The following is a 22,970-nucleotide window of genomic DNA, read 5'->3' on the forward strand; positions in this document are numbered from 1 at the left end:
ACGCAAATTCGTGAAGTGTTCCATATTTTTAAAAGAGAAGGGAAAGAAGGGGAAATTATGTAACTGTGTATATACAGGATAGCTAACATAGTTGTACTACTGTCTTATATTGCTCTACAGAAAGGAACAGTTAATGATTACTTATTTGATCAATCTTGTATATCTCTATTTGTTTTCCTGAGAAACCACTTTGAAGTTATCAATAAGTAATACAACAACCATGGTTAATTTCCTACAACTTTGTCTGTAACTCTGTTTTGTTTGTATTATTTTTATGCTATTTTGTAAGTGGATGTCTGCCTGTTAATGTTTTCCTTCTTTTATTTTTTAAAATAAAAAAAAGAATTCTGATGAATGAATGCACAAGAAATATGAAATTAAAAATAGAAAAACAGCAATATGAATTTATGATTCTTTTTAAACTACATATTTCCTAGCTCTATTATTATAAAGGAAGAGTGCTATCACAATACCTATAAATATCCATTATGACCTATTATTAGTTTTGATAGACCTTCCCTATTAAAAGTTATCAAAAACCAGGCACAGTGGCACACACTTGCAATTCTAGCACTCTGGGAGGCTGAAGCAGGAGGATTGTAAGTTTAAGCCCATCAAGAGCAATTAAGTAATTTAGCAGGACCCTGTCTCCAAAAAAAAAATTTAAATTAAGAAGACTGAGTCTGTAACTCAGTACGAAAGCCTAGTACCTAGTACCAAGGTAGATAGGGAGCCTGGGATACACAGTACCAGGAAGAAAAAAAGACGTTTCAAAAACCAATGAGACAGTGAAAGCCAGGGCATGGTGGTGCACACCTATAATTCCAGCACTTGGGAGGCTGAGGCCAGAGGATCACTGAATTTGTGGCCAGCCTGGGCTCCATAGTGAACCCAAAACCAGCCTGAACTACAGTGAGACCCTGTCTCAAAAAAAGAAAAAAGAAAAGAAAAGGAAAAAAGAGACAATGAAAACAGATTAAAAGAATCGAAATTAAATATTATTACCCATACCCTAAAGAAAACACTGAGTCTCACCATATCTATAGCAAAAAGGCTGCTGTCATCCCAGATATCAGCTGAAATTGCTTCATCAATTAGGATCATATCTTCTGCAAGCAATTCCAAAACTCTTATTATCATTTGTCTACTACCTAGGAACAGAAATAGGAGGAGGGTAAGAGGAAGAAATGACCTAATTTCAAGCAATCTGTTGCATCCTCTAATTAGTCATACATTCAAATTCCTATTTCACTCTTTTTTTTCCCAAAACTTTCTCAGAACTGACAGAGATAAATAGGAAAGCTACAATCTATAATCACCATTGAAGACTTCTGTTCCAACTGTAATACTTCCTGATGCTAGCAAATCAAATGTGTTCAAAAGTAAGAAAGATACTCAAGAAGAGAGTAGCAATAATCTAAAAAAAACTGCAAGAGAAAGTGATTCTTCAAATTCAGAGACCATCCATGTTACACAAAGTATATGACAAAGCACCAGACAAGTCTAGAAAATAATTTCTACTTAGTACCAAAAGGCTTGAACTTTATCAGATTAGTATTTTCCCACACCAGAGTTGCCTGGGAAGCTAAGGTTGGGTATTTGCTGAAGAAACTTCAAAAATCCCACTTATACCCATTTTAACCTCCAGAAACATTCTCAAAGAAACTGCGCTGTCAAGTCATATCTACCAAAGCACTCGACTTTCCTGCAGAGAACAGGAAAACAAAGGAACCCACTCTCCATAATTCCTATGTGAACTTCCAAAGACTTCCCTATCCCACATCCCAAAGTCAATTTCCAATGAATAAAAGTAAAACCAAACTACAGTATCATAAGGTTCTAGATGAATTTTTTTCATTAGAACAGCTAGAGCAAATTCTCTTAGAAATCTCTCACAACATTGAACAACTGCAAATTATGCAATAATTTACCACAAAAGGGCAAGAGAACATTTAGAAATTTTTACATACGAAGATAATAGCTTTATAATTGTCAATCTGACTTTTTGCAGCAAATTAAGAAAAGGTTAAATGCAAAATCATTAAGTCTAAAAAAGTTCTTCCCAGTAGGCTAGGCAGATAAACAAAAATATTTTATGATCCCAAAGTTCAGATCTTCCCTCACTTCACATTATTAGTATATGAACTAATGCATAGTTCTAACTTCTAAAAGTAGTTTTTCACTCAGTGACAAGAATGGCTTGCTTTAGTATAAAAAATGTTCACCTCTTCCCAAATACATCTCTCACTTCTACTTTCCTCGCAGTCTCCTCAAGCAAGCAAAAAGCAGCAACAACAACAAAAAGCCATGGGTCCAAAAGAAAATACATTTACATAGGATAAACCTTTTACTTTGATAATATGAACTAAAATGGGTAAGACTCACTTATCTCATATCTGTATCCTAAAAAGTATCTCAGCTGCTAAAAATGTATATGGAGAATAAAAATTCTAAGTGCTTCTAAAACCTTCTTTACCCTGAAAAATGTTGAAGTGTTTAACAGCACAGACTTTGGGTTCAGATGAAGCCTGAGTTAAGTCCTGACTCTCAGTTATCCGACTTAGGTTAAGTCTATAAATCATTTAAAACTCTAGTTTCCTCATTTGTGAAAGTTAAGATGTGTCATGTACACGTTCCAACGACCCACAATGAATGCAATGTCAAAAACATGAACTACGGGGGCTGGGGATTTAGCTCAGCGGCACAGCGCCTGCCTGGCAAGCTCAAGGTCATGAGTTCAATTCCCGGTACCGGAAAAAACATGAACTACGGCTGGGGGTATAGCTCAGCAGCACAGCACATGCCTGGTAAGCATGAGGTTGTGAGTTCAATTCCCAGTATCAAAAAAAAAAAAAACCATAAACTAAAAATAATAATAATAATGATGAAAATGGGGAAAGGCAATCGAGAAAGGTGGGTGGGGAATCAAGATACTTTAAGGACATGTACCCACTCTCTGGATGAATGTAAACATCATGTATTCCAAACATGTACTAATAAAAAAAAGGTAACTACTGTTGGAAAGAGAAAATGAACTGGTGTGAGGACTGCATGGGATAATGTGCATAAAACCAAGTACAATAGCTGAACATATGTAGTAGAGATTCAATACATGTGTCTTACTACTAGCTATTAGCCATAATGTAATTGCTGTTATCACTCTTTAGTAAAAGAATACTTACCATATTTGAGCAAAAATGTAATCTCAGAATATATGTGGGTTTTTTAAAGAAAACAAAGGACTACAAAGGTAAAAATCCAGTTATGAATATTTCCTGACTAGAAAAAAATGAATGAAGTATGAACAACTGAGATTAACTCAAAAAGTTTCTAAAGAGCAAAAATTCAAGATTTTTTTTATTCTGGCCTTGTCATACAGTACACTTTTTCCAGCTGCATTTTATGGTCAGTACTCTACAGAGGTGGGAGCTTGTGCCAATAAAAATTCTTAAATGGAAAAGGGATATTCTTTCTGAATAGCACCTCATGGCATCCCAATTTAATTAAGAAATGATAAAGACCTTATTAAATTCTTATTAATTTATATTCCAAAAGATGAGTAAAACTAGGTTCTAAAGGCCTTAACATAGCAGAGGAAGAAAAAAAAAAAAAAGAAATAGTGCTAGAAAAAATCTAGATCAGACACAGATTGTTATAGAAGGATTTCTAAAACAACTGACCTGTACTTAAGAGAGGAACTGCTGATTCCAGAAGGGAGACGCAGAACTGGGGAAGACTGAGCTGCTGGAACTGTAGTTCCAAAGTGTCTTCTGTTTCCAGCTCTGGCAGATCTATGTGGCCCATCTCCAAAGGTGAATGGACAGATATCCTCGAGTTCACATGCGCATGACTACTACTTCCACTATAAAGTAAATAAACGATCAATTTCAATACAAGAACAACCCTGAAACAGATTTACTGTCTCTCTGATGCCTTGCATATCAAAAGCCTCATAATGATCATAAAATTATGTTACCTCATGTGATACTGGTCAGATTTTTAAAAAGCTTAACAGATTCATGAGATTAAATTCCATAAAGTAGACTTAGTTACACAGATAGAGATTGGGAATAGAGCTCAGTGTTAAGAGCACCTGCCTAGCATGCACAGAGCTCTGGGTTAGATCCCCAGCACCACAAAATTACAAAGATAAAAACTGTGCATGAAGCCAAAAATGGATTTATATCTTGCTTTTCAAATTCCTATTCTTGAACATTTCAACATTCTTACAGTAATAACCAACATAAGCATTGACAAATCTCTTCACTTCTAAAAGAAAATACATAGATTTCCAGTAAAGTCCTATAATCACTCATGAAGGCAAAAACTAAATAGTGTATACAGCTTCTAAGATCTTTCTGTGATTCTCACTAAATGTTCAAATAAGCCAGTGTTAGCAACTGGATGTTCCTAAAAAAAAAAATCATAGGAAATAGATTATTTTAGTACATGCAAAATAGTGATCTTGAAGATGTACCCAAAAAAATAAAACACGCCTGCTAGGCATGGTGCTACATACTTAGTATTCTGGAAGGCTGCTACATACTTAGTATTCTGGAAGGCTGAGGCAGGAGGATAAGTTTGAGCCCAGCATGGGCAATTTAGGGATTAAACAAAACCCTGTCTCTAAATAAATGAGGATACGGATACAGATCAGTAATGGAGCATTTGCCTAGTATGTGACTCCCTAGGTTCAACACCAGTACTGGCCACTCTGCCCAAAAAAATCCATCTTCTTTGGCTTTCTTCATTTAAAAATTCTTCCCTTAAGTCCTCAATTCTCATCCATAAGTGAAGGAGACTCATACAGATACATTACTATGAATATTTTAAGAGTCCCCAAATGTATACCTATTTTGTTATTTCTCCAATTTCAAAACCCTAAGTATCCCAAAATATGGAATTGGCCTAGGTTTCTCTCAATCTATAAAAGGCCCCATGGGGAAAATATTCACTCAGGAGGGAAAACTTCTAAGCATGGAACACACTAGAAAATGAGATAGAAAGGTATTTATGAGGGTAAAATAAAAAATCATGATGGGATCAACCAACTACCTGCTCTTAACTTACTCTTAATCTGCTCAACCTGCTCTTAGGGCTAAGAGCACAGGCTCTGCTCTTAACCTCTCTAAATTGTCATTTTTGCATAAAATGATGGGAATAAAAACAATATAAATTCTATTATTCAACTGTTTTCAAGATAACTAAAAGAGACTAAGTGTACAAAGTACACTGTGGCCCAACACTACACACCAAGCAAACTTGAATTTATGTTAGCTTATAGCAGTAGTAGTAGTATGGCAAGAAAATAATCAAGTCAAAACACATATAGGCAACTTACTGAACTTTTTTAGAATGACACAAAAGATGAAACTACTATGTTTTTAAGATGTTTGTAGCATGAGATAAAGTAACACGCAAATATCATACCAACCCTTTAGGCAAACTTCATATAAGAAAAACCAGTGTTTACAAAAATAAAATACCATAAACTATGTATGTTGAACAAGTTCTCATTTAATAAAAATATTTTCCAGTCATCATTTTCATGAAAATTTATGCATTTAAATTGCGACTCAGTTTACAAAAATGTATTTAAAAATACCATCAAAATATATCCATCAAGCTGGGCATGGTAGCACCCTCCTGTAATCCCAGCACTTGGGAGGCTGAGGCAGGAGGATGACCATAAGTTTGAGGCCAGCCTGGGCTACATAGTGAGTTCAAGACCAGCCTGAACTACATAGCAAGACACTGCCTTAAAAAAAAAAAAAAAATTCATCATTTAAAACCAAGCTATTTAAACTTCATTGTATTCTATTCAAAACAAAATTTCAGTGGGTAACAATTTTTTTTTTCACAAAAATAGGAATAGAAAATATAGCTCAGAATGCAGAGCACAAAATCATAGTGATAGCTTATGAACATGTTTTTTTGGTGGACAAACATATATACAAACTATACATTTGTGTATTGAGTGCTAAGTTACAATGTAATATTTATCCTCACTATGGATCATTATCAAAAAAGTACGCAAGCCAGAGGCTGAACAAAAGGCCAATACTTGGAATGATGTTTCAAAAAAGCAGACTGAGAAGAACAACCTACCTCTGAAAAGAAAACACACCCACATTAGCAATACTCTCCTAATGTCCTTCACACAGCCGTCAGTTACCTGGAGGACACTGCATCCCAATCCTGGCCATCTCCTCTGGGTCGCTGGCCTGTGCGCCCAATAACAGAAGGCCGAGGGCTGCTGCTTCCCAGGGACAGATTCTGAGAATGGTGAGTACCTCTTGCTTCATGACAGTAAGACATGGAAGAATTTTGGGAAATTGTGTCTAGGAAAATAAAGAAATCAATAAAATCCCTCAGTGCAAACAAATTTCTAATTATATAGTATATATATGTCATTCTTCCAAAAAAGAATTGACAAACTTAAAATAGTAGAAATAAGGCAAAAAATAAAAGTAAAAACCAACCTTTTCTGCAAGTATTTTAGCCAAAAGTAGTCATGGACATTAGAGACCAGCAAGTCCAACAATACTTGATCACCCATCCCCCTACTTAAAACTCTCTGAGAACCCTATTTCTAACCACATAAAAATTAAATCATAAGGGATCAACAATCTAAATTTAAGAGCCAAAACCATAATGCTCTTAACAAAAAATAAATCTTTATGACTTTGGATTTGGCAATAGATTATTAGATATATTATCAAAAGCGTTATCAAAACATACTTTAAAAACTTTGGTGCACTAAAAGACAATATCAAGAAAGTGAAAGACAGAGCCAATAGGGCTCGACATTCAGAATATATAATTAATCCCTAAAACTGAACAATAAGGAAAAAAATAATCCAATTGAAAATTGGGCAAAAGACTTTAACAGACATTTTCCAAAGATATACAAATGAAAAACAAGCACATAAAAAGCTGCTAGAGAATCATCAATCATTCACCATTAATCTTTAAGAAAACATAAATCAATCAAAACCTCAGTGATAAAGCACATCACATCTATTAAAATTGATTTTCAAAAAAGAAAAGTGCTGGTGAGGAATTTAACTACCCTGGAAACTTCATACATTGCTGGTAAGAATGTTAAATGCTACAGGTGCTATGGAAAATAGTTTGGTGGTTCTGCATAAAACTAAACAAGAATTACCAATATGACCCAGCAATTCTACTCCTAGATATGTACTCAAAAGAACTGAATACAAGAACTTAAATAGACACAGTACTTAAATGCCAGTGTTCATTGAAACATTATTCACAATAGCCAAAAGGTGAAGTCAACCTACATATCTACCAATGGATATATAAAGAAAATATGGTGTAAATGCACAACAGAATATTTCTCTGCCAAAGCTAGGAATGAAGTTCTGATACATGCTACAACATGGATAAAGCTTAAAGACATTAACAGGGAAACAAGCCAGGCACAAAAAGACAAATATGGTATGATCTCATATGTATAAGGTACTTAAAATAGGTAACTTCAGAAAGAGGACGTAGATTAGAGGGTACCAGTGGACTTGGGGAAAGGAGAAATGGAAGGTTATTACTTACTAGTTACAGAGTTTCTGTTCAGGGAATGAAAACATTTGGGAACAGAATGGTGATGGCACAACAATGTGAACAAAATGTCACTGTAATGAGCACGTGAAATGGCTATAATGGCAGTTTTTACGTTATAGAGAGCTATAAAGACACAATTCAAAAGAGCATTTACCAAGGGAAAAAGTAACAGTTCTCCAAGAGCTTCTTAATACATTTCAAAGAAAATACAAAATCCCTTTTATCCCATTTATCAACATGTCTCAATATATGCTGGCACCTAATTACCTCTCGCTTCAGTCATTCCCCTCGCCCCCCCAGCTTTCTACACTCCACTCTCATCCTCTGTACTTCTGTGGCTCAAGCACATCACCCTCATGCTGCCTTGAAGGCCCTGTCTTCCCTAAGTTCTCTTCTTGCAGCTCTTTAAGTAGAGCTCCCCTTATCTCTCTTCAGGTTACCTCCTCTGAAAGGCTTCCCTTGATCGCCATATCTAAAGTATGCTATGTTTTCCTGGTCATGCTCTGTCATATCTTTTTTTTAACTTCCTTAAAGCACCTCTGCTTATCTAAAATAAACCTGATTGTTTATTACCTTTCCCCAGCCATCTAAAATATAAGTTCAGACAAACCCAACTGTTTATTACCTTTCCCCAACTGACTAATATATACGCGCATAAGGATGAGGATTTTAACTATTTGTTCCATGTTACACCTTTGAAGAAGCTGGAGTATCACTAATATATAGTAGGTGATAAATATCTAACACATGAATTAATGTTTACAGATTATCATCTATTTTTTTATCAACATGAGAACTCAATCTGCTGACATATGGAATATCCATAAGCTCTATTATCAGTCATTTGCAGAAGGTCATACCTCAAGAATGCTAACGAGGAAACCCTATGCCCTGCGAGAGTCTCCAATAAAGCCAATGTAAAGCATAAACATTGACACAGCATGGGACCAGAGAAACTCCCCCCAAAATAGGGACTACCTGTGAGATAATGAAAAATTAAGTACACAGAAATTATAAGTTGTAGATACTATTTTGTCAAGAACAGTCTTATACTCTATTTGGCTATTTGGAATATTCGGCTTTATATGGTGGGGTTTCTTCTTTGAAAAGTCTGGCAATGCCAACACAGTCCAACTACATCACAAATTCATGAAAATAGTCTTTATAAAATACAAATCAATATTTTTCAAATCTTACAATTTATTAAAATAGTATGCACCTGGCTACAATGCCTCAAACCCCACATGAATAACCACACTCAGCATCCCAGTCCTTAAGACTACTGCATACTGTGCAGCGAGTCCACGTACATGTAGGAGAAGAAACAAAAACACTAGGTGAAGATCTCCTGCTCAGAAAAAGAAAGAGTGTGGAATCGTGGTGGTGCTGTCATTCACCCAGCTTCCACTCAGATCTGATTACATTCAGGAGTGAAAGTTTCTGTTGTGAAAACGTGCACACAGCAAACTCTAAAGTAAATAAAACAGACAAGTCTCAGAAGAATCTTCAAATAACACCAGTAGCAGATGAATAAATAAAATACAAATACCTTGCTTATTAGAGAAAAAATTTGGATCTCGGTGAAAGTTAAGTCTATTTCTTAAATATGTACAGAGCTGCTGCAAGCAGGACACTGACTGCAGAGCCAGGCGATGTTTTCCATCTCCTTCAAAGGCCAGTTTCAGCAGAGACAACAGGCTCTGAAATGAACAGCAGTGAGCACGATTAAGGGAACAAAGCACCCATCTCCAAAGAAGGAGGCAGAGCTCAAACAAGGGTAAGTCAATAATCAAAGGTAGTAAGTTGCCAAATTTAAAAGACATAAAAAACTGACATGGGCAAAAATGACGCAGCAAAATGCAGAGACAAGCTCAAAATAAGATAATAAAATTTAAACACAATAGTCAATGTTTTTTATGTCTAAAATCTGTTAGTTGAATACACATTCTGAGGGAAGATAGAAATGATTCTGCATTAAGAACAGTACATAATACAAAACTTTTGAAAAATCATAGGCTGAGGCAGGAGGATCATTGCAAGTTCGAGACCAGCCTTGGCTACAAAGTGAGCTCAAGGCCAGCCTGAACTCCTTAGTGAGACCCTGTGTCAAAAAGACAAAAAAAAAAACAAAAAAACATAGCAAGTCCTTCTCATCTCAGACATCTAAATCATTTTGTCTTACGTGGGTAACCAACAGCTTTTCCTCTGCTACCATTTGCCTGCATGGATTCACAGTTGCCATTTGCTGATGTACATCCCAGCTGTGAGTGCAGTGCCCATTCTCAGTCATTACTAGATGCTCTAGGTATGTCATAGACAACAGACTAAAGAAAAGAACCTATCAATGTTACTCACTGCTAGTGCATTTCTTCAGCCTCTAGCATTATGCCTTAAACATGTAAGATACTCAAAAAGTTATGCTGTTCTTACTGTAAATAAAGGTTATAGCTGTTCAACCTTAACTTCTCAAAGTTTGTTCTTTCCTTTAAGGGATCCATAAATGATAATTCAAGATAGGTAAACTCAACTGCAGGTGTCAAATGAAAATACTGTACTACTTGTTGGAAGAACTATACATATCCAAATAAGTCAAAGAATAAGTGGTTTAAATAGCCAAATACTTCATTTTTAAATACATTAATGGAAATCTTCTGAAGAACTCCTACTGTGCAAAATTTGTTTTACTGCATAACTCAAAAACAATTAAAGAAGGCACTCACCTGAACAATTTTTGGCCTTTGCAGGAAAATCTCAGCAGGAAAATCTTGCATAATAACATCCTTCAATAGTTCACAGGTGTTCCAGATCAAAGTGTGATTACTACTTCTTAAAGAGCTACAAAATGTAGTATTCATTTTAAAAAAGAGCTCAGCTATGTCAAATTCTAAGTAACCTAATGGCATAACTATTAACAATCCTTCAAGTCTCAGCTGAGACTCACCACTCCTGGGAAGCATCCCTAAGTCTTTTCTTTAGTAGGTACACAACTCTAAGGAGTGCTGTTCCAAACTCCTATATTTTATGATACAATAACTGTTTATCAACTTTATGTCCTTCACTAAACCCTCCGTAAGAGCAGCAACTACATCATATGAATGCTGAGACTATCAGAATGGTACAGTTAATGCTATTAATTAAGGGCATAACAATGTCCAATCAGAGAACCTGGACAATGAGCAGTAACTTACACCACAAAGGACTATATAAGATTCCAACCACAAAAAAGAAAAGCTAGAATAATACATTAAGACAAATAGGAATTTTATGGCTTGCTTTTTGAAATACTGAGATTCATGTACATATGTGGAATATTATTTTTCACACCAGTTAGCATCTTTTCCAGATGAAAATGTATAAAATTACTATCAAACTTACTTGCTATAAACAAACTGAAAACATCAGGCACTATACCTTTCATTAGAGGAGAGAACATGTCTGTCTGTAGTTGTTAGGGGTAACCAAGGAAATGTAGAAAACTTCAAACACTTTGCAGTTTGATTTACTGTTAATCGAAAAGCAAAATTTAAGATGTCAAAGAATAAAAAGATGACAGATTCACAATGTTAAGAATGATGTTTTACCATTAAAATAAGTCCTAAAATAAAGGTTATATCTTATATCAGCCTAAACTATGGGTAGCTGCAAATTTTTCTCTTACAGGATAAATAAGAGAACTCTTTTCATAATTTAACAGAAACCCATTAAAATAAGAACTAGAAGAAGAGCATTAAACACAAACCAATACTGAATGACATTTAAGGTATCAATTAAATTTTCCACTTTATCCTGTGGCTGACCAGAGCACTGAGTTTAGATTTGCCATAAAAAGAAACAACATTTGGAGAAAATTTTCCTTTACTTGCAGAAATGTTTAATAATATTCACATAATAATAATATTCTGTATCTAACCACGCTCTAATGTATAAGGTGGTGTTAAGTGTTTAAACTTCTATGAAGATGAAGTAAAGATAAGAAAGCTGGACAGCAAATATCAGTGCTCAAAGGAGTTTAAATCTGAGAAATAACACACTTTTACATTGCCCCCATTCACATTATTTTAAACGGATATTACAACACACAAGTTAAGGTAGCAACACAGAAAAATAGTGTATACAGAAGACCATCCCAATGACAGTCTTTCTGACAAATACTTTGAAAACAATCGGAGTCATTAATACAGGTAACAGTCGTATTAAATTCCCAGGCATAACACAACTGGTTATTTTCAAAAATTGCTAATTAAAATAATGTTTACTCTCAAAGAAAATCGTGTGAAGTGGATGGAAGAAAGGATAGGCTTACAATGCTCATTTTAATTAATCTAGACAAACCAAAACTCACATGGACAGTATAACATTTCAATTGGCCTTAATATTCTCATCAGTTTCATTTAAATACTCAACATTCCCAGCCCTGGAGACACCCACTCCCTTCAGATGCCTTTTATCTTCATTCAATTAAAGCTCCTGGCCACAAACACAAAGAAATACCATCTCACTTCAAAAACAAAGCTCCTTATGAACCTAACAAAATTTTCTCTAAGCACAGATAAAGTATTTTAGCAGTTTAACAAATTTCCTGTTCTTTCTTATGCTGTTATTTGACATCTAAGTCTCCTATGAAAGCTTCTTAAAAACAGAAGACTTCCAAACTGAGTCTACTTGAACACTTGACATCAGCAGATATTCCCTTGTTTTCCTGTATTTTTTATTTTTTTTCGGTACCAGCAATTGAACTCAAGACCTTCCGCTTGCCAGGCAGGCGCTGTGCCACTGAGCTAAATCCCCAGCCCCTAGCAGATATTCTCTTGGACATATCCTTTTCACCTCAACTATGCAAGAAGTAAAATGCTAAATAAATGCTAATTTAACCACTTCCTGTGTCACCTAGGACAAGGTTCTTAACCTTTTTAGGATTTAATCCCTCTATGAGAAAAATGAGATATTAATAACACTGATGTCAGTGACTCCATGAGGATTCACTCATTATTCACTGAGTGCCTTAATATTTTGGGGGCATTATTTTGAACACTAGGAATAAAGTAGTGTTCATAGCTATCATTAAGCTTATAGTGAAGAAAAATAAATGAGAAGTAAATAACCAATTTCAGGGCATGAAACGTCTTAGGAAGAAAAGTAAACATAAATACAAAGTGCTCACTGGCTAGAATCTTTAGGAATATCTTTTAAAGCAGAGAAGCCATGTAAGCCGAGACTAGCCAGGTACAGCACACACATACACACACAGACCTGAAGAAGAGATTCTGGGGAGCAGGAGCTAACTCAGAATTCTTTAATCAACTTCATGTTGGACAAACAGCTGGAAAAAAATGAAACTGATAATCCTGAGTTTTTGACTGGAGTAACTGGATGGACATATCATCTGATGAGTTCGAACATGGATGACACATACATAGCACACACACACACAGCGCCTGACAACAAATGTGTGTTCACTAGGCACCAGGCACTAGTGATACCAATACCATACACCGACACGGTTGCTCAGATACATTTCGAATAACACAAAACTTTACATTTAAACTCTACATTCTAAACCAATCTGAAGTAACTGAAGTATGTAATTTGGTGCTAAAGTTTGACCATAACGTGTCTTCATAGCAATGACGAAGAATATATTGGTTTTCTTATTTATCAGCTAAGCAGGATTTATTGCCCTATATACACATACCGACTGGTTTAGGAGGCACATTCATTTGCTGAAAATTACTTTTGTCTTGGGGAAAATACCCTGTTAGGATTTCAGGTTGTGACAATTCTGAAAAGAGAAAAAAGAAACAAACAAACAACAACAACAACAAAAATATATATATATACACGTATAAAACTGTATCATTGGTTCATTAATTACCAAAAGTAAGACTTACTTTTTTAAAATAGCAACGTTTTAAGTTTTTCAATTATTTAAAAACTTAAAAAAAAAGTCTACTTTTTTTTTTCTCAGAATAGTCTATTCCTAGAAAGGAAAAGGTATGACTCTTCAATTTCTAGTTGAGGGGTGCTTTCCTCTTTTACTATTACAAAAATACAATTCTTCCTTAGAATGAAAACCCCCACGGTGTACATGACGTGTCTGCTACAAAGCCGACGAGAACTGTCCCTCTATGCTTCTTAGTCTAACTCCCTCCTCGTATCCACTCCAATGTTATAATTCCTAATTACCTCAATTTTACTAATATCTTTAAAAAGATATTAAAAATTGGTGAAAACAAATCAATCACTATTTTTCAATACCTTTGAATACCTACCCAATGACACACTCAGTTGCAATGAGAATAAAAATCAGAAAAATAGACAAAAACTAAATTTTGTTATTTTGTGCTTGAAGTTTTCATGGCAGTAATTTGTAATATCAACACAGATAACTAAAAATTAGCCCTAGCAGGCATGTTGAACCTGTGACCTCCAGGCTGCTTTCCCTTTTTTTTTAAATGTTATAATAAAAAAAAACCTGTAAAATAAAGGCAGTTTTGTCATTTATGTACATTAACTGTATTAAATATTTTATACACAGCTCAAGACAATTCTTTTGCATTCAGTGCAGCCCAGGCAATCCATGAATTCCTCTGACCTCACCAGCAAGGAACTAGATTGAAATCTCAAAATTTAAGATTTTGCTTTATTTGTGATGGCTCAGAAAATGTAAAGTAACAATGAGGTTTTAAAAGATACAATTTTTTTTTTTTTGGTACCAGGAATCGAACTCAGGACCTTGCACTTGCCAGGCAGGTGCTTGTGCCGCTGAGCTCTATCCCCAGCCCAACAATCAGGTTTTAGAGGCAGACACAGTAAAGTCAGAATAGTAGCTCTACTACAGAGTAGTTGGTAAATTAGAGCAAGCTGCTCTACATTTGTATTCTCGTCTATTAAATAAGACTATTAGCATCTCATTCAAAGTGCTGCTTTGACATTTAATGAGACATGTGTTTAAATCAATACATTTAGTGCCCCATAATGAAACTCCCTAATGGCACCTGCTATTCTTGTTAACACTATCAATAGTTGGGGCACTAGAACTACAATGATACAAACACCATCCATCAGATTAAGCAATCAAAAATATTTTTATTACTAAATCACATAAATCATTAGAACATTTTTTTTTCCTCAATTCAATTCAAATGCCTCCTGTGTGCAAGCCACCACACTGGGCCTTAAAATTAAATAACAAGAACACCAATAGTGTTTAACACTATATTTAATATATGCTAGATCCTATTCCTTACAATTCTATGAGAAATGTTTTCTTTCTTTTTATGCCAATTTTGGAATGCGAAGCTTGGGGAGGACCCAATGTCACAAAACTAGCACCAGAAGTAGAACTTAAATCCATGTGATTTTAACTAGTATAATACTGTGTATTGCAGCCTTTAAAGTTGGCATTCCATCATTTTAACTGGTCTCCAAAGCAAAATCATGAGCTCTAAAGAGCACATATCTCTATTCCCCTGAAGAACAAGGTAAAAAATGCAACTATATACATTTAAAGTAATGTCTGACACATATTAGTGCTCAATACAAACGTGTAGGGCTTTTTTTGTTGTTGTTGTTCTATTTTACAGTACCAGGGATTGAACCCAGAGCCTTGTGCATCACTGAGTTATATCCCCAGCATTTTATTTTTTAACTTTATTTTGAAACAGGGTCTCACTAAATTGCCCAGGCTGGCCTCAAATTTATCATCCTCCTATCTCAGACCCCAGAGCAGCTGGAAGTACAGGAATGTAGCATCTTTTTGGCCCGACCAAAAAAAGCAATAAATACAAATGTATCAGCTGGGTGTGGTGGTACACCCCTATAATCCCAGCACTCCAGAGGCTGAGGCAGGAGGATCATTGCGAGTTGGAGGCCTGGGCTACAAAGTGAGTTCAAAGCCAGCCTGAACTGCATAGTGAAACCTTGTCTCCAAAAGACAAAAAAAAGTAACACCTTTTGAATAATATTAGAAGAGAGGGAATAAAGGTCAAAGTCATGTAACTTAGAACAAGAAAAATAAGTTTGGAATGGGTGAAAGTATTTTTTAAATCTAATATTTTTTCTTTAAAATTATCCACCAGAACCAATATATTTCTACTTCAACAGTTTCCAACAAATTGATTTCAAAGGGTTACCAGTCTGATTGCTTTGGTATGGGACAGAATACACTGCCGGAACTTCTGAAGGAAGAATAAAAAGTCCATCCAGAATGCCATCAATTTCAGCTTGCAGATCTGGTTCCACAGTAGGTCGAAGCTTAGAAAAGAACTCTACAGCACCCAGGTCAATCAAATGCTGGACTGCTGGAGGATACTAAAATAAGAAAAGAGTAGTCCTGAGAATAACTACAGATAGAAAAAAATCTCTGAATAGCGATGGCATCAAAACATAAAACTTTTTGGTATATCAAATGTTCCTTTTTTGAAAAACAAATCTTTCATTGCCATACCCTAAACAACTTCAAACACAACATAAATTTATAAAGAAACAGGGAAAACACTCAACACCTATGAAGAGATACACTGAACACTAGAAATGCACACTGTCAGTTCCCACTCTTTATTAAATAGGTTACTTTTTTCCACTGACACATTATGCTCTCCCACCCTCAAGTCATAAAATGCCAAAGAAGTAAGAATCGCTACAAATGCAATTACTTAAAGACCGGGCAGATTGAACTTATATTTTGACATGTGGACCTGGCACCTACCAGAGGTATAGGAATAGAAACCTAAAAAGCACGTATGAGAAAGGAACTTAACACTCGTGTTATTTATTAAATATGGTCTGTAACATGAAGTACGTTCCCTAACACAGACTCTCATGGTTGATACACTGTGTCGACTTGAGAAGTTTAGAAGGTTAAGGAAGTGACTCAGCAGGGGGTCGCTGGGCGCCTCACTTTGCAAACACCTCGTTTTTAAAAATTCTTGTATAAACCCCATAGTTGAACTTTCAATAAATGCAATACGACTACGAAATACTGGCCTGATTATTTTCTACTGCAAAACGATCTTACCTTAACCAACCGGTTCAACAGATTCAAAACCTCCTCTTTCATGGGGACGGATGGGAAATTGAACCATTCCAGCAAGTGGAGAAAAAGCAGCCGTTCCTGAACTAGATCCGCGTAGCAGATTAAGTTGTGCTCGATCTTGCTGAGAATACTCCTGAGCGCGCGCTCCCTGATCTCAGTCAGCTGATGACCTGTCACAAAAGTACACCGCAAAGCTATAGGGTTTCCCCAAGCCATGGAGAGCCCCCCCAGCCAGAATTTATTCCAAAACTCTGTAATTTACTCTGCGGAATGTGGACAGGTTGAAGAAGAAAACAAAAAGCCAACTGTTTCAGAGTTGGGCCGCCGACACATTCGGGACGCGAACTCCAGGGCTTGCACAAAGGACAGCAAGGGTCCCCGGGGACGCCCTGGCGAAGTAGTGACAAAAGAGGGGGCCGTCGAGGTGAGACCTGGCCACAGAAACCTGGCACGATCATGCCACGAAAACAAAAGTTCTCGGGTGAAGGGCAACTCAGACCGTACCGAGTTTCCTGATGAGCCCTGGTAGAACCATCCTGTCCCCTCAATCTGCGGCCGCCGGAGAATTAAACTGCCGCGCCACGAGTCCCTGCACTGTTAATGTTCCCCGGAAACTCGTCCAGTGGAACAACACGTTCCGCAAGGCCTCAGAATGGGGCATTCATGAACTCTTTCCGGCGCGTGCATCACCAGACAAGCTTGGAGTTTCCCTGTAATGACTGAAAGCACTCCCGAGACATTAGTGTCTGTTTTAAGAAGCGGAATGAATGAAGGCGTAGAACCACCTTAGACCCTGCTTTGGTCGCTATGCAGGTCGGGAGTTGTAGTCCTCTCTCAGTCCCGCTTCTGGCGCGAGTTCCGGACACGCCCCATCGCCAGGCTGCCTGGAGTTCCGCCTTCCAAGCGCGCGCTCTGACGCGGGAGGAGAATCCGCTGTATGATCCTGCCAATCGCAGGCTCCGCTCCCAGACCCTTAAAATTCAGAACATACTTTTGTGCTTTGTCCCTGGACAGTTGTCCAGTCCTTTCACTCCCCCTCGCGAATTACATTACTCTTTAACTGTGAAATATGCATGCCAAGTCGTGCAGTGTTCCAGGGTACCTAAATTCAGGTATAAATAAACAAGCCAGAACGGAAGAGCAAAGAAGGAAATACGGGAGGAAAGAGGGTGGGAGTAAAACCATAAAAAGAAAAGGCCGGGCGTGGTGGCGCACTCCCTTAATCCCAGCTCTCTGGAGACTGAGGCAGGAAGATTGCTGCAAAACGGACACCAGCCTAGGATACAAGGTGAGTTCAAGGCCAGCCTGAACTACACATAAAGACCGAGGCAGGTGTATTAGACAGTGTCTGAATGCCGTCAAAGTTGATTGTTGCATCGTGTACTGGGATCCAGCTCCACAAACAGGGAAAATAATTAAGCAATGGTAAAGCAGCAATAACAAATTTGTAACATGATTTGCATTTTGGAGAGTATTTTACCTCGGTGATCTTTTCAGTTTTCCTGGGAAAGGGATGTCAAGACAAATATTCCTGTTGTAATGTTGCAAAATGTGAAAGCAGAGAAGTGCCCCCCCTTCCAAGGTTGAAGTTTGAAGACTTTATATGTTCTTGTTCCCTTTGTGTGTGTGTGTGTGTCTGTGTAGGTGAAAGGTGAAATGGTGATTTTTGAGTTGGACCTTGAAGAATAAGTACCGATAGGAGTATGCCAAGCACAGAAATTAGGATAAGCTAATTCCTACCAGAGAAGATAATATGACAGCAAAGAAAAGGGATCAGAGGGTATGTGTCAGATCCGAAGAAGAGAGACAGTCAATGCAGCCTTTTACTTCTGGGAAGAAGAAAGGGATGGGAAATGGGCTGCTAGCTTGCTGGATGTTTCCCATCTGACCCTCCAGTGGCTCTCCAGCCCCTGCAGCAACTCACCTGTCAGCAGGTTATGAAAAGACCTTGCCTACTATCAAACTCCGAGATATTTAACCAAGACTCCAAATACGCAAAATTTAAAAACATAGAACTGCTCCCCTTTGAAGGTTGAAGTCTGAAGACTTAATTATATGTTCTTCATCCCCTTAATGTGTATGTAGGTGAAAGACGGAATGGCTTAGGCCTAACCAGCCAACATGGTCATGGTGGCTGCATTCCTCTAAGCAGACAGCTTCTGATGGAGAATGTGCCAAGCAGAACAGAAAGTGGAGACTCTGGAGGCCACTATACCAGCCCAGAAGTTGCTGTACTTATCTAGGCTTCATAGATTTAGTTTCAGATTTGAAGGTCAGAAAACCCACAACAATACAGGCAAACAATGGAAGTAAGTTTTTTTTGTTTTTGTGTTTGGTACCGGGAATCGAACTCTGGACCTCGAGCTTGCCAGGCAGGCGCTTGTGCCACTGAGCTATGTCCCTGGCCCTGAAAGTAAGTTTTAAAAGGTATTTCTCAGATGAACAGTCATAGATGATGAGAATACGTATGGAGTGATAATTCTGTGTGAGAAACACAAATAATTTAAAGTAAGCATGTTGCAAGAAAATGGGGGTCAGCTGTAAACGTTTCTTTTATGTTGGGCTAAATGTCAACAAAAGTTTTGCTTTGCAATTTTTATTATTATCGTCAAATATACATTACAGGGTAAGTATGGGACGAGCACCACTGCTCCATTGCCCAGGGAGCCCTAGGCTCTTAACTCAGCCCCAATAAAAATTAAGAGGGATAAAGTTTAATGAAAGCAAGACCCTTTATTTGTAAAGAGTAAAAGGAATAGAGAGAAAGGAGAAGACAGTTAGGTACTTTGATTAGAAAAAATCCGGGTAGGGGGTTCCGGAAAGATGGAGGACCCATGGGCCCTTTGTTCCCAGCTGTTTTTATAGAAGGGATGAGTGACCCTTCCTGCTGCAACTGGCCGTAACTGGATGGACCATTTGAGCAATGTCTGGCCACCTCTGCCTCTTCTGGTGGTCTATGTGCAGCTTTGTGTCTGTTTTCTGGCCCTTGACCTACCTTTTATGGTCTTATCTTTAGAGTGGGTGGCTAGTTGGCAAGGAGGTACCTTATTCATGGTTAGCTTAGAGTTCATAAGAGAGCCTGTAGATATCTATTGTACTCTATAAGGACCCTAGAGTGAATAATATAGTGACTCTAGAGTGAATACACATGTGTGTATATAAGTATATGTTAGTGCACAGATGTGAGTCTATACCGCCTTCAAGTTAGTCAGGCCCCTTTTTGTTTTTCCTATATTTTATTGGAGGTGGGGATTTCTCTTTGTGTCCTGCCTGTCAGTCCTTTTTCTGGCCTCCTGGTGCAAGTCCCAAGGCCATTTGGTACCTTTCTTTATCTGGTTTTTCTCTCTTTTTTGACCCCTGTCTCACCTGTTTCCCAGGGGAATCTCTCCAATAAAATTTGTTTTTAACTCCTTCTAAACAGGATTAAAGACTCAGGCCCCATTCTGTTTCCTTGTTTACAGACCCCTGACCCTACAGTATCACCCCTTATCTGAAATGCTTGAGCCAAGAAGTGTTTTGGACTTCTGGTTTTGGAGTATTTGCCTATGCCTGATGATATATCTTAGGGATAGGATCCAAGTATAAGCATAAAATTCATTTATGTGTCATATATACCTCATGCACATAGACTAAAGTTAATTTTATACAAGATTTTTAATTTTGTACATGGAAATTTGGTGTGGGATATTCCACATATGACATCATGTCATTATTCAAAAGTTTGAGATTTTCGAGCACTTTGGAATTCAGATTTTTTAATTAAAGCTCTTCATTCTGTATTGCTTTTATAATTAGACAAAAATTAGCAAGAACTATTTATTATAGTCATAGCAAAGAAATTATCAATCATTCTCCTATTAGACTAAGTATTGATCCAGAATCTCTACTCAAAGAACGAACCTTCAGTTTATTAATTCCACTGTGCAAAAATACACACATATTCCAGTGTATTAACTGTAATTTTATTTATTATCATTAATATTTATTGTACCTTTCTTTTGCTGCTGCTTTTCTACTTTCTTGAGGTAAGGGCTTTGATGCCTGATTTTCATTGTTTCTTATTTAAATAAAGGGAATTTTAAATTCATGAGTTTACGAAAAGCTTAACTACATGAGGTTAGATTTATATATTAACTATTTTTATTTTCATCCATTCTGAAACTGCCATTTTGGTAATTCCTGTTTCACTTTGTTACATATGTGTTTGCTATTAATGTCTACTTTTATTATATCACAGTCAGCAAGTGGGTCTTTTGTAATTTTGAGCTTCAAGGTCAAATATTTTTTAAGGTCAAATACTTTAAATGGTACCTGAGAACTTGGATAAATTGCACAATAAATGTCTGTGAGGATGTAAGGGACCCTACGTGTATCTTTTGCATAGATACTATCTCATAAAAAATTGTGTTGAATTTTATGTGATGAGGAATGGTCATCACTCAGTTGTAATGCATACATGGATCAGGAAAGGACTGAGCAATAGCGTGTATATTTGCTACTGTCACAAGCCATGTGACATTTTGGAAAACACAGGAATCAAGCAGCACAGGCCAAACTCTACTGTCTAATTATTTACTAATACTATGATCAAATTCAACTATCTACACTGAATTCTGAATCATCTTAGTCATACTTCTAGTCATCTCTGCCAACTGCTGGTAGTCATTGCCTCTGTGAGGTCAATGAGATTAGATGAACATATTTACTAGGAAATGGTTACTTTTCTAAGAACGCATATTACTATCTATAATGATTTCTTCTAAGAGAAAAATGATACGCTTTTTTTCTCTCAGAAAATAATCCATTTTTACTTTTCTTCATTTGTTGAAATGAGTTTTAGTACTATGTACATGAATCGTGTCTCTGTCAGTGATGATCATAGGCATTTCATACACTTCCTGTTAATATTTGACCAATTTTAAATATGTGGCTCTTAGCTCTATTAGCTGAAGTAGTTCATAAAGCACAAGCTTTAGATGTAGACAAGCATGGATTTAAAACCAACCTTACAGCCTCCTGCTTGCATAATTGTAGGTAAACCGATTAACTTTCTAGGTTGCAAATCATAGGCCTCTAATTCAAATAAGCAACAATGTAATATTATTCCACTCTAGAAATGGACTCAGATTTAGAGATTTAAAAATTATATTATTTTCCTCTATCTCTTGGTTTTACTCCTAGGTCCATTTGTTTCATTTTCTTCTTTTACAGTCAGGATTTCCTAACAATGTAGGGAAAGAGAGGATTGTGGTTCATATGTCCATCCTTCTGTAATAGCCTTAGAAGTAAAAGAAACTTTCCTCTCAGCATTTGAGTATAAAATCCATGCATGATAAGAGCCCAAACAGAATCATTACTAGGACATTTCCTGTCCTAACTTTCTTGTTTATACTTTCTGGAGAGAGAGACTGGATATATAATGGCACCAAACCTACAGGAGGTGGGGAGAGAACTTCACAAAGGGATGCTGTTAAAAGAAGATGACATAAAATATTCGAATGGGTGGGTGATAGAAAACCCTGATGTTTCTATACCTTCTAAGCCTCCTCTTTCACAAATAAAAACTAGTATTACTAACAGAACCTACTTATAAGAATACTTTCAAGCCAAAGGAGACAATTTAGAAAAGCATTTATTACAATAACTTCCACAATTACTTGTAGTTACTACAAATATTACCAATTTTTTTTAAGCACCAGTCAAGTGTGAGAATGTGTCCTCTTCCTAGGAGTCAAATGTAATGTCAGACCATATTTAAGTTCTACCTGAAAATATAATTTCAGAACAAAAGTTCCCCTCAAGAAGAGATCCTAGGCCACAGAATGGGGCCTCAGTGATTCTCCTATGGTGAATACCCCTGGCGGAGAAGTACACACAATTTTATAGCCACTGTTCCTGCAATCATACCCAGGCAACATCTCCAGCAAAAGAGAAGGAATATTCGGGTTCTTGTTCTTCCTCTCCTTTCTCATAGAGAACAAATTATATGAATAAAATAAATTTATAACCTACTTTTATATTAATTGGGATCTTAATTTATTTATAAAAGCAATATTTAAAAAACAGCTGGCAAACAGTCTCTCTAAACAAAGGAGCTCAAATCAAAAGATGTGTGAAAGTTATTCACTGTCCCCAAGTGGAGCATACATTCTGTGTGTCTTCCAGTGAAGTCACCTTGTCCCAATCTGCCTTATCTAAAAATAAAGATCGTTATTTATTAGTAATGCCAATTACTGAAAAAGAAGAATGGTTGAGACCTGAGGTCTCATCTTCCACTTACGAATTTTCCTAGTCATGCCCCATTACTTGATACTATGAATTCTTATAACATTTAAATTTTAAAAGGATCATCAAA

General features: G+C 36.7%; 1 protein-coding gene across 1 annotated transcript in view; it reads right to left on the reverse strand.

Moving 5' to 3' along the window:
• Positions 1-17,212, reverse strand: part of Rttn (rotatin) — a 152,234-nt gene extending 135,022 nt beyond the window's left edge. The window contains exons 1-10 of the mRNA XM_005373054.1: positions 17,120-17,212; positions 16,598-16,785; positions 15,714-15,891; positions 13,274-13,360; positions 10,993-11,083; positions 10,302-10,416; positions 9,131-9,281; positions 6,176-6,341; positions 3,681-3,862; positions 1,036-1,151 (exon numbers count right to left, since the gene is read on the reverse strand). Of these exons, the coding sequence (XP_005373111.1) occupies positions 1,036-1,151; positions 3,681-3,862; positions 6,176-6,341; positions 9,131-9,281; positions 10,302-10,416; positions 10,993-11,083; positions 13,274-13,360; positions 15,714-15,891; positions 16,598-16,785; positions 17,120-17,150 (1,305 nt within the window). The 5' untranslated portion in view covers positions 17,151-17,212. The remainder of the gene's footprint in view (positions 1-1,035; positions 1,152-3,680; positions 3,863-6,175; positions 6,342-9,130; positions 9,282-10,301; positions 10,417-10,992; positions 11,084-13,273; positions 13,361-15,713; positions 15,892-16,597; positions 16,786-17,119) is intronic.
• Positions 17,213-22,970: the final 5,758 nt, after the last annotated feature.

Source organism: Chinchilla lanigera, unplaced genomic scaffold (genome assembly GCF_000276665.1).
Source record: "Chinchilla lanigera isolate Chin_1 unplaced genomic scaffold, ChiLan1.0 scaffold00001, whole genome shotgun sequence".
Classification (NCBI taxonomy): Eukaryota; Metazoa; Chordata; class Mammalia; order Rodentia; family Chinchillidae; genus Chinchilla; species Chinchilla lanigera.